The 12,761-nt window shown below is 42.1% G+C and overlaps 1 protein-coding gene across 1 annotated transcript in view; it reads right to left on the bottom strand.

The window, feature by feature from the left end:
• The window catches only part of DNAH6 (dynein axonemal heavy chain 6), a 198,755-nt gene extending 191,401 nt beyond the window's left edge, over positions 1-7,354 (bottom strand). Inside the window, exon 1 of the mRNA XM_045580949.1 lies at positions 7,087-7,354. Within this exon, the coding sequence (XP_045436905.1) occupies positions 7,087-7,302 (216 nt within the window). The 5' untranslated portion in view covers positions 7,303-7,354. The remainder of the gene's footprint in view (positions 1-7,086) is intronic.
• Between the last annotated feature and the right edge of the window lie 5,407 nt (positions 7,355-12,761).

The raw sequence follows: 12,761 nt of genomic DNA, 5'->3' as shown, positions 1-12,761 counted from the left end.
CTGGGGCACAGTAATAAAACAGAGTCTTAAAGTGCACCTAGACTATACATGAAAAAACAAACAAACAAACAAAAAAACTATTTACTAACCCCCCAAATGCCTGCCAAATGGGTAGGGAACTGCAGGAATTCTCCAGAATTGGAGGGGTCAGCAAGTGCCATTGTTACATTCCCCCTCCACCTAGATAACATGGGTGGGAACTTAGTTCAAGTGCTCAATACAGCCTGCAAGGCTGGCACAGCTTGCTCTGGGCCATCTTAGCAGAGACCACTCCAGACCCAGCTAGCTGGCCTGCCAGGGGGCTCCTAAAGCCATAGGGCCTGGACCACCTTTCCCCAGACTTGTTCCAAACCTGCCGCTCATCTTCCTGGAGGCCCGGGGCTGCATGCTCTGACCAATTCAGTCATGCCTGCCCTGGCTTTGGCCAGTCAGCCGGCCAGGACACCCGTGGCACTGTGTGCACCCACATAGTCTCCAGCCAGCCTGCCAATGCTACTTAGCACATACTGTTTACACAGAGGTTGCTCTTAACACAGGCCACTTTCATTTCATTCATAAAAACACAGAAAGCCAAACAAAATGAGGAAACAAACTAATATGATCCAAATGAAAGTATAAGAAAAAATGCCAGACAAATACACTAGTGATATGAAGATAAATAATTTTCCTGATAAAGAATTCAATTTAATGAATTCGTTTTAATGGCTGACTAGTTTTCCATTGTGTGTGTGTGTGTGTGTGTGTGTGCACTCACATCTTTATCCAATCATTTGTTGATGAATACTTGGACATTGTAAATAATGCTGCCATGAACATAGGGGTACATATATCTTTACAAATTAATGTTTTTATATTTTTGGGTTAAATTCTCAGAAGAAGAATTATTAGATCATATGGCAGTTCTATTCTGTACTTTTTCCATAGTGGCTGCTCCAATTTGCATTCTCACAAACTATGTATCCTTTCTAATACTTGTTATTGCTTGTCTTTTTTTTTTATGATAGCCATACAGTAATATTCACTGTAGTTTTGACTTTCATTTCCTTAATAACCAGTAATATTGAACATCTTTTCAAACCTCTGTTTGCCATCTGTATGTCTTCCTTGGAAAAATATTCAAATCCTTTGCCCTTTTGTAATCATATTTTTTTGTTGTTGTTGAGTTGTATTGGATATTGGCCCCTACTGGAAGTACCATTTGCAATAAAAGATAAAATATTGCCATTTGTGACAACACAGATGGATCCAGAGAGTACTATGTTAAGTGAAATAAGTCAGATGAAAAAGGACAAAAGTCTTATGATTTTGCTCATATCTATTTATATAAAGACCCTACGTGTAACACCATCACGACAAAAGTTCAACCAACTGGAAGGACATCAGTTCTGCAGGGGTCGCCTTGGCAACGGCTGTGCCCTCCCCAAGCTGTTTCCCGTTTCCTGAGAGGCCTGAGGGAACCCAGAGGCAGTCAGTCCTAGGTTGAGGAGGTGGAGGCCAAGGCGTGGTAGAATTCTGGGTCTGGCCCAACAGGGGGCATGGCTGGCCTTCAAACCAGACCCTGACAGGAGGGAGGAGGGAGCCCCATTCCTTCACAGAATTGACAGATGGCCAGCTTGCTGTCAAGGATCTGCCAGTAAGGAATCCTATTTACCTGCATACCTGTATAAAATTTTAATACATTATATTAAAGGTCGTGGTGGTACTGTTTTACCCACAGTGTCTACAGGAATTGCTGCAAATTTACTTCTCGGTGGAAGAACCTTTCATTCCCAATATAAATTACCAATTCCATGAAATGAAACTTCAATTTCTAGACTTGATATGAACAATGAAGTTGCTAAAACTATATAAAAGTCCCAACTTCTCATTATTGATGAATGCACCATGGCATTCAGTAATGCTATAAACACAATAGACAGGTTCACTAAGAGAAATTATGAATTTTAATGTTGTATTTGGTGGGAAAGTTCTCCTTCTTGGGGAAGATTTTCGACAATGTCTCAGTATTGTGCTGCACGTTATGCGATCAGCCATAGTACAAATGAGTTTAAAGTACTGTGATGTTTGGGGATGTTCCAGAAAGTTGTCTCTTACAACAAATATGAGATCAGAGGATTCTGCTTATAGAGAGTGGTTAATAAAACTTGAATATGGCAAACCTGATAGCAGTTTTCATTTAGGAATGGATATTATGGAAATTCCCTGTGAAATGATTTGTAATGTATCTATTATTGAAGCTACCTTTGGAAATAGTATATATCTATATATAATATTAAAATATATCTAAACATGCAATTCATTGTCCAAAAAATTAGCATGTTCAAAATTAAATGAAGAAATTTTAGATATACTCATGGAGATTTTCACATATATTTGACTGATGATTCCATTGATTCAACAGATGATGCTGAAAAGGAAAAATTTCCCATAGAATTTCTTAATAGTATTACTCCTTCAAGAATGCATGTCAAAAATTAAAGTTGAAAGTGGGTGCAATTATCATGCTATTGATAAATCTTAATAGTAAATGGGGTCTTTGTAATGGTAACAGATTTATTATCAAAAGATTACAAACTAACATTATCAAACATGAAGTACTAACAGGATCTGCAGAGGGAGAGGTTGTTCTGATTACAAGAATTGATTTGTCCCCATCTGACACTGGCCTCCCATTTAAATTAATTTGACGACAGTTTTCCGTGATGCCAGCATTTGCAATGACTATTAATAAATCACAAGGACAAACTCCAGAGAGAGTAATGATATTCCTACCTGAACCCATTTTCGCACATGGCCAGTTATATGTTGCTTTCTCTCGAGTTCGAAAAGCATGTGACGTTAAAGTTAAAGTTGTAAATACTTCATCACAGGGAACTTAGACAAGCACTCTGAAATTGTTTTTACTCTTAATGTAGAGTTCAGGGAATATTAGAATAAGTTTAACCACTTTATCAGTCTTTGTTTTTATATCATACTAGAGGCTCAGTGCATGAAATTCATGCATGGGGTGGGGGAGTGTCCCTAAGCCCAGCCTGCACCCTCTCCAAGCTGGGACACCTTGTTAAAACTGCCCGTTTAGACCCGATTCCACTCCAGGATCGGGAAGTCTGACATTCCTTTCACAATCCAGTTCTGCTAGCTCCCAACTGCTTGCCTGCCTGCCTTCCTGATTGCCCCTAACCACTTCTGCTGCCAGTCTGATACCACCTAACCACTCCCATGCTAGCCTGATTGATGTCTAACTGCTCCCCTGCCAGCCTGTTTGCCCCCCAACTTCCCTCCTCTGCTGGCCTGGCCATCCCTAACTGCCCTTCCCTACAGGGTTGATCTCCTCCAACTGTCCTCCCTTGCAGGCCTGGTGCCTCTCAACTCCCCTCCCCTGCTGGCCATATTGTGGTGGCCATCTTGTGTCCACATGGGGACAGGATCTTTGACCACATGGGTGCAGCCATCTTGTGTGTTGGAGTGATGATAAATCTGCATATTACTCTTTTATTAGATAGAATTAGACAGGATAGAGGCCTGGTGCATGAGTGGGGGCCATCTGGTTTTCCCTGAAGGGTGTCCCAGATCAGGGTGGGGGTTCCCTTGAGGTGTGGGGCAGCCTGGGCAAGGGGCCTGTGGTAGTTTGCAGGCCGGCCACACCCACCAGCAACCCAAGCTGGTATCTGGAATTTATTTATCTTCTACAATTGAAACTTTTTAGCTTGGAGTGGAGCCAAGCCTCCTGGTTGCTTCCTGAGGGCAGTCATTTCTGTTGGAATTTCTGTATCTTCTACAATTGAAACTTTGTAGCCTGGAGTGAAGGCCTGAGCCGGCTAGGGCTGCAGAAGCTTGGCTTCCTCCATTGCCTGGGACAACCCTAGCCTGCTCTTCCAGCTCAGTGACTTCTGCCATTTCTGTTGGAATTTATTTACCTTCTATAATTGAAACTTTACAGCCTTGAGTGGAGGCCTGGGCCTGCCTGGGCATGTGGAAAGCTTGGCTTCCTCCATTGCCAGGGAAACCCAAGCCTTCCTCCTGCTCTCTGCGGCCACAACCATCTTGGTTGGTGTTAATTTGCATACTTGTTCTGATTGGATGGTAGGCATGACTGGTAGGCTTAGCTTGTGGGTATAATAGAGTGATGGTTAATTTGCATATTACTCTTTTTTAAAAATATATATTTTATTGATTTTTTACAGAGAGGAAAGGAGGTGGAGAGAGAGAGAAACATCGATGAGAGAGAAACATCGATCAACTGCCTTCAGCACACTCCCCACTGGGGATGTGCCCACAACTAAGGTACATGCCTTGACCGGAATCAAACCTGGGACCTTTCAGTCCACAGACCGACACTCTGTCCACTGAGCCAAATCGGTTTTGGCTGCATATTACTCTTTTATTAGATAGGATAATAAAGAGGGAGTGTGCTAATTAACTGTCACATCCTCACAAAGATGGCGGCACCTATGGCCAATAAGGAGGGAATATGCTAATTGACTACCACGCCCTCAAAGATGGTGGGGTGCCCAGCCACAAGATGGCATCACCCAGTCCCCTCAGCCCTCCAGCTGCCCAGGGCCAGCCCAAGGTGTAGGCAAGCCACCAACGGCAGCTGCCCAGCCTTCCAGGGCTGCCCGAGGCTCAGGTAACCAGGGCTGACAGAGGGTTGCACTGCCAAGAATGGTAACAGCAGAGGTGTGATGGGGGCATCGCCTTACCCAGATCGCTGGGTCGCCTCCCACCCCTGAGGGCTAATGGACTGTGAGAGGGGGCAGGCCAGACTGAGGGAACCCCGTCCAGTGCATGAATTTTCATGCATCGGGCCTCTAGTTTTAACATATCAGTCTATCAAATATTTTTTTAAATGATACTATCAAATTCAACAACCATGTGAGTAAGCAAGTCCTCTTATACACTGTAGGTGGGAAGGTAAACTATTTAAACTTTAGAGTACAACTGGGCAATATTTTTCAAAATTAAAAATGTACATATTTTATGACTTATACAAGTGCCACTTCTGAATTCTTACCATTTGCAACAGCATGGATGGAACTGGAGAGCATTATGCTAGTAAGCAAAATAAGCCAGTCAGAGGAATGTAAGTATTACATGATATCACTCATTTGTGGAGTATAATGAACAACATAAATTGATAAACAAAAATAGAACCAGAATCATAGAAGCATCGAATAGACTGTCCAACCTATGAGGGAAGGGGTAAGAGATCAACCAAAGAACTTGTATGCATACATATGAGCATAACCAATGGACACAGAAAGTAAGGGGATGAGGGCATATACTAAAGGGTGTGGGTGGCTGGGGAGAGGTCAGTGGAGGAAAAAAGATTTATGTAATACTTTAAACAATAAAGAATTTTAAAAAAAACTTTTTAAAAATGCCACTTCTGCCCTGGCTGGTGTGGCTCAGTATCTTGGGTGTCACCCTGTGCATGGAAAGGTTATAGGCTTGATTCTCTATCAGAGCACAGGCCCGGATTGTGGGTTCAATCCCTGGTAGGGAACTTGCAGGAGACAACTAATTAATATTTTGCTCTCATGTTGATATTTCTCTCTCTCCCTTTTCCCCTCTCTCTCTGTAAATCAATAAAAAAAATTAATGCCACTTCTAGGAACCCATCTTTACATGTATAAAAGAAAGGCCATTCAATGTAGCATTGTCTGAAATAGCAAAATAACAACAACAAAACAAAAAGTAAACTGAATTCCCATTAATAGGAGACCACTTGATGGATACCATCTTTGGTACAAACATGCAACAAATACAGCGCAGCTGTTAGAAAAGACACCTCTGAATGCATGGATTAGAAAGACTTCTACATAAGTGAAAAGGACCCTTAAGATCAGTATGTACTGTATAATCTTACTTTAAAACTACAAATCTTTACACACACACACACACACACACACACACACAGATTTGAATAAATGTATAAAACATCCTGAAGGGCAACCATCAACAATGGTAGTTAATGTCTGAGAGTGGAGGTGAGAATTTTTACCTTTTACTTTATGCACTTTCACAGCTCCTTCACATGGATTTATAATTATCCAAAGGCATAAATGAGTTCTTCACAATTAAATATATTCAGACATGCATAAAATTGTTCAGGGCACCAGGCATTTACTTTAGCAATAATGAAACTATATTAATACAAGCATATCTCTTTTTATTGCACTTTGTTTTATTGTAATTTGCAAATAATGCCTTTTCTATGTATTAAAGATTTGTAGCAACCCTGAATTGAGCAAGTCTATTGGTGCTATTTTTCCAACAGGCTCAAATGATGGCTAGCATTTTTTAGCAACCAAATATTTTTTAATATATTTTGATTGATTTCAGAGAGGAAGGGAGAAGAAAAGAGAGAGAGAAACGTCAATGATGAGAATTGCCGATCGACTGCCTCCTGCACACCCCACAATGGGGATGGAGCCCACAACCTTGATATTTTGACACCTGCCTGGATATAATGGGGTGCCCAGACCAGGAATCAGACCATCACTTCCTGATTCACAGGTCCTGATTCCCAAAGTATTTTTTAATTAAGGTCTGTACATTGTATATTAGGCATAATGCTACTGCACATTTAATAGACAATGGTATAGTGTAAACATAACTTTCATATACACTAGGAAAGTAAAAAAATTTGTGTGATTCACTTCATTGTAATATTCAGTTTATTGTAGTGTCTGGAACTAAACAAACAATATTTCTGAGGCATGCCTGTGTGTGTGTGTGTGTGTGTGTGTGTGTGATTCTTACTGAAGTTCCCAGTATTAAATGGTACCCTAATATCCAAAGAGCCTTAAATCTACATAGTTAAGTATCATATTGTACATAATCTTAGAGAAGATTTATCTACCAGAAAATTTTGTTCACCACCATATCCCTCCCACTTCAAATTGTTTATAATTCAATATTTTAAAATAAGTAATTGTGTTTACAACTCCATAAACAAGTCTTAACTTTCAGGTTTTCATTTCTTCTCTGATAAGTGTCTAGAAATATTCCATCTCATCCCAGAGCAGTTTTGCAACTTCCTCTGTAGCCCAAAGTGGCTACGATGTTGGGTTTTGAACTTACCAGAGGCTCTAGTTTTCTAGGCTGCTGTCGTTTTCTTGTCCTTTCCTGGGCTTTGGTATTGTGTTTAAAGACCAGGACTTGAGTATCTTCTGCATTTTTTAAGAATGTTGAAAAACTCGGTTTCCCCTTGGATGTTTTCCTTTCCAGTTTTGGATTTGACACCTGCCTGTCCGTATTTTCGAGGTCAGAGTCCATTTCAGAGTTCTGAAAAGCCATCTTTACTCCTGCAAGGGCAGGGTGAGAAAAAGACAAATGAAGAGCAACAGAACTGAGGGTGTGGATGGGGGACTTACGAACTAGGGAGAGATGAGGTTGCTGACTGCCAAAGAAAACCAATCAAAGTTACCCCATTCCTCCCAAAATGAGGACTTGAGCCAGAGGAATGGAAATTAGGAACTATGCTTGGCCTTCAAGAAGACCTGTTTGTTGGGGTGGAACCTAGAAATTTGCATTTGTAACAAGTTATTGGGTGCTGCTGCTGCCGCTACCACTGATTCGAGGACCACATTGGGCTTAGACGGTAAGGACGAAGAGAAGTGCAATTAGCATTGAAGTACTGAGATCATTGTTTCTCACACTTGAGTAAACAAAGCATCTCCAGGGAAGCGTGTCCAAAGTGCTGGTAATTCTAACACATGCAATCTGAGAACTACAGCCTCGGTACTCATGAAGAGACCAAACAAAGGAAGAAGAGAATTGAGGGCTATATTCTAAATCAGTGCTTCTGGAACTTTTATGTGCAGGAAAGTCTCTTAAAATGAAGGCTCTGATTCAAACACATTGAATAAGCCACGTCCTAGAACACTAGAACCCTGAGACTTTCGTAGTGGAATTGCATTCTCATTACCACTCACACTCCCAACCCACCAAATGGACAGAGAGACTTCTCTCCAAAATGGTAGTCTGGCACATGAGGCCTTCAACCAGAAGTCAGCCGGACTTGGCTTTTAGTCTAGGCCTGCATCTGGCCAATCAAAATCCGATGCAAAAAGCAAGGAGGTGGGCAGCACTGAAACAAGCCAAGACTGAGTTGCCAACTCCAGGGAAAGCGAGACGCGGTTCATGGATGAGGACATCATGGTAGCGCCATCCGGTGATGACTCATGGGACCTGATCACGTGTTATTGCTGAAATCCCATTGGGGGGCAGCCCGTGATTGAATGCGGCCTCTGTGGAAGGTGAATCCAGCTCTCCTGTGCCAAGATGAAGAAAACCAATGCCCTGACTTCCTTTTACTGCCGGAAGTACAAGGAACCGTGGCCAGAGGCCTGGTGATTAGGGGAGCCTCCCAGATCTGGAGAGTCCTGCCATCATCATCTCCATGCTGGAACTTCCAAAAGACAATGTCACTTGGGAAACGAGCCTCAGGGGCCTCCCTCGGTTCCCTGAAGCTCAGATATAATACTATCCCCTTTCAAGGGAGGAATTCCCAAGGGAGATGGCTTAGAAATGAATTCCTACGCTATTCTTCCTTCCTACCTTGTGGTCTTGAACTGGGACCCATGACAGAGGGAGGCTGTCTGGGTCCTAGACACTATCTCTGTCCCTTGGATCTGCCACCTCTCCCTTTCCAGACCAGCGGTGGGAATGGAACAGAATGGGATGGGACGGTTGTCTACAAAATTCTAGTGTCCATACAGCACGCCCTGCCTCATCTTTTCTTATACCTCACTCCCCACTTATTCTACACGGGTTTTATTCTTAATCTTGGACTTACCCCTTTTGGTCATGGCAGCTCGGAGGTGGAGCACCAACTGGAACCTGGCAGAGGAAGGAAGGAAAACAGGTGACCATCCTCTCACTCACCTCTTTTGTGTCTGATGATATCGGCCCAGCCGTTTGTGAAGACAGCCTGTATGTTGTGAACAAAGCAGAGCGGGCTCTTTACACTTGCAGGTCTCCTCTGCCATTTTAATTTTCCAAGTAACCACATTCAGAAACACAACACGTGGAACCCGTGACACTCATTTTAATAATGTGCTTTATTTAACCTATCCAAAACTTTATCATTTCAACACATCATGAGTATCAAAAGTATTCTTGTGGATCTTACCTTTGGTTGCTGCCTTGGAAAGCCGGGGTGTGTTTCACACACAGAGTACACCTCAGTTCAGACCAGCCACTGGGTGAGGAGCACAGGCCTAGAGCTCACCACGCTGTGGAATCTTGGACCAGTCTTTGCTGTCTCCCTTCCTCCCTTCCTAGCCCCTCTAAAATGCCAGGGCCGCGGTCGGCAAACTGTGGCTCTCTGGCCCCTTGAGCCTGGCTCTTCCACAAATACCACAGCCTGGACGAGTCTATTTTGAAGAAGTGGCGTTAGAAGAATTTAAGTTTAAAAAATTTGGCTCTCAAAAGAAATTTCAGCCGAAACCGGTTTGGCTCAATGGATAGAGCGTTGTCAGCTTGGGGACTGAAAGGTCCCGGGTTCGATTCCGGTCAAGCGCATGTACCTTGGTTGCCGGCATGTCCCCAGTAGGGGCTGTGCAAGAGGCAGCTGATCGATGGATGACTCTCTCACATCGATGTTTCTAATTCTCTATCTCTCTCCCTTCCTCTCTGTACAAAATCAATAAAATATATATTTTTTAAAAATTTCAATCGTTGTACTGTTGATATTTGGCTCTGTTGACTAATGAGTTTGCCGACCACTGTTCTAGCGGCTAGGGAATCACTGCAACGCCTTCCCATTGCCTTCCTCTGACCATTGGAGTTTTTCCTGGTTTGCTCCGAGAGCCATATGTTCTTTGGTCTAAAGTCAGAGCTCAGCCCCACAGTATAATTCATCAAGACTCACCACGTCAGACTGGAGCAGCCGCCTCCGCTGCCCTGGGTCTCCAAAGACAGCAAATGCAGGGCTGGGAGTAGAGAGGTGGCGTCCCGGAGAAGTTTCCCGTTGCCTAGCAGCCAGCAGGTCTCTCCGGGGCGCACAGGTCCTGCCTGGCTGGTTGGGGAAGAGCGGGCACTGGGCCCGCCCCGGCCCTCCTCCGCGCTGGGAACCAAGCAGTCCCCAGGCCCCAGGCGGAGGCGAGGCAGCCAATGAGGGTGGTCTGCTCTGTTTGTTCCTGCGCTCACCAACCACCCAAGCTCCTGGTCCCTCCCTCCTCCTGCAGGAATCTCTTCTGTTTCCTCTAACGGAGGCCCACAGGCAGACTGGACGTTTGTTCGCGCTAACCTAACTTGCTCTGGTTCCAAGAATCAAGCAATCTCTGGAGAGGGAAATGCGTTGTTAAGCAGCTCGGGTCCCCCTCTCAAAGGGAGCGACAATTCCGCATCTCCACACCACCTATACATCTTGATCAATTTTTCAAGTCCACTGTCAAAAAGAAATAACTTGATGGAACAAAACATAAGCTATATTTATATAAATAAAAGTAAACAGAACGAATTTTTAAATCCTCACCTGCTGATCATTTACTTTAGAGAGGAGAGAGAGAGAAAAATAGAAACATCATTGTGAGAGGGAAACATCACTCAGTTGCCTCCTGCACATGCTCAGACCTAGATGAGCCTGCAACCTACCCTGTTTCCCCGAAAAGAAGACAGTGTCTTATATTAATTTTTGCTCCCAAAGATGCGCTAGGTCTTATTTTCAGGGAATGTCTTATTTTTCCATGAAGAAGAATACAGTACACATTTATTGTTAAATGAAAATAAAGGAAATTTATTACCTGTATACGGTACGGAGGTATGGTAGTTGTCAACACAAACCAGACAAACTGTGAATCCTACAGTATCAAGAATTTACTCATTTATTCAATGACAATCATGTCATCATCTTGTGGAACATCATCATAACAATCCAATTCCTGAATTTCCTGGTGAATTTCTTGTGACTCCATTTCTTTCAGAATCAGTAGACCAAATCTCTCATGTTTAGCCTAGGGGGGCCTTATTTTTTGGGGAATGCCTTATATTTCACTCAGAAGGAAACGTGTAAGTAGGTCTTATTTTCGGAGGATGTCTTATTTTTGGGGAAACACAGTAGGTATGTGCCCCGTCCAGGAATTGAACCTGCAACCTTTTGGTGCATGGGACAATGCCCATCCAACTAAGCCACACCAGCCAGGGCCAGAACAATTTTTGTATAGTACACAATCCCAGTGTCATAAACTTTACAACTGGAAATTGTCTAGTCATAGTCATTTAGAATGTGTTCAACTTTACCTAATCAGCCCAGAAAGAATTGTGTTTAAAAAAATTTACCAATACCAGGTTGTATATTGTATGAAACTGCATCAAAATGTAATTTATGAGGTGTAGACTTTTCTGCAGGTATACTAAATTTGAATTTTTAAAAATCACTAGTACTTTCTTGAAAATTAGAAACACAATTTCCAGAACTGCTCTAGAGTAAGCTAGATATCCAAATTCTAGGTTACATGTGGGCTTAGACCTTCCCAGTTTTCAGAAACCAGGACTCTTTCACCATAGTCCACAGGTTCTGTTTAACACCAGTACACCAGTTTAGTCTGTTTAACACCAGTACTCAGATTCATTGGAGAAACACAGACCAGTCAGTAGTATTAGGTCTGCAATGTACAGTTCTGTATTGATCAAGTTAGTGGTTTTTAAAAATTGTCAATGAATTAAACATCCTCACTACTATAAATTTTAAAAAATCATTATAACCTACATGATCAAATTCTTTCATACATGGGTCCCTAATAAGACATATGGATTCCCCAAGTGAAGTCCAATTTCACCATTTTCTAACTACTTTTACAATTTCATGACATATAAAATTGCTCTACAGTAAACTGCACATATTTAAAATATTTTTTTCAAGTTCTTACATCTGTTCACCTATTAAATCATCCCCACAATCAACCAAAAAACATTTATTTTCCACCAAAAGTAGCCCTGTGTTCTTCTGTGATCAAACCTTCTCTACATCTTCATTCTCAGGCAATCACAAATATCCTTTTTGTCTATAAACCTATTTTTATTTTTAAGTTTTATATAAATGGAATCACACACATGTATTTTATGCATACACACACACACACACACACACACATTATTGATTTCAGAGAGGGAAAGATAGGAACATCAATAATAAGAGAGAATCATTGATCAGCTGCCCCCAGCACACCCCCCACTGGAAATTTATCTCAACCTCCTGGTTCATAGGTCAAGACTAAACCACTGAGCCATATCAGCCAGGCACATGTATTTTTTGGTCTAGTTTCTTTGACTCAGCATAAGGTGTTGATATTTACCTATATTGTTGCACATATAAGTCCTTCATTACCTTTTATTTTTCAACTAGAGTTCTGATGCACGAAATTCATGCAAGGGGCTTGGCCCTCTCAGCCCCGACTTCATCCAGAAGTACATCTGGAAAGTCATTTGTCTATCCAGTCTATTTAGCTTATTACCTCTTATTATTATAGATATTCTGAGTGGGTGTACAATAATTTATCTATTTACTTCCTTATGAGCATTTGAGAGGTTCCTAGATTTTGGCTCTTAGAAATAAGCCCTCTATCAACATTAATATTTAAGTTTTTGTGTAGTTACATGTTTTCATTTCTCTTGGGCCAACACTTGAGGTGGAATGATTGGCCTGTATAGTAGGGTATGTTTAACTTTTCATTGTTTGTATGTTTGTTTTTTAATCCTCACTAAAGATTTTTTCCATTTATATTTTAGAGAGTGGAAGGGAGGGAGAGAGA

The sequence above is a fragment of the Pipistrellus kuhlii genome, unplaced genomic scaffold (assembly GCF_014108245.1).
Source record: "Pipistrellus kuhlii isolate mPipKuh1 unplaced genomic scaffold, mPipKuh1.p scaffold_m20_p_13, whole genome shotgun sequence".
Taxonomy (NCBI): Eukaryota; Metazoa; Chordata; class Mammalia; order Chiroptera; family Vespertilionidae; genus Pipistrellus; species Pipistrellus kuhlii.
This window is presented reverse-complemented; position numbering and strand designations above follow the sequence as displayed.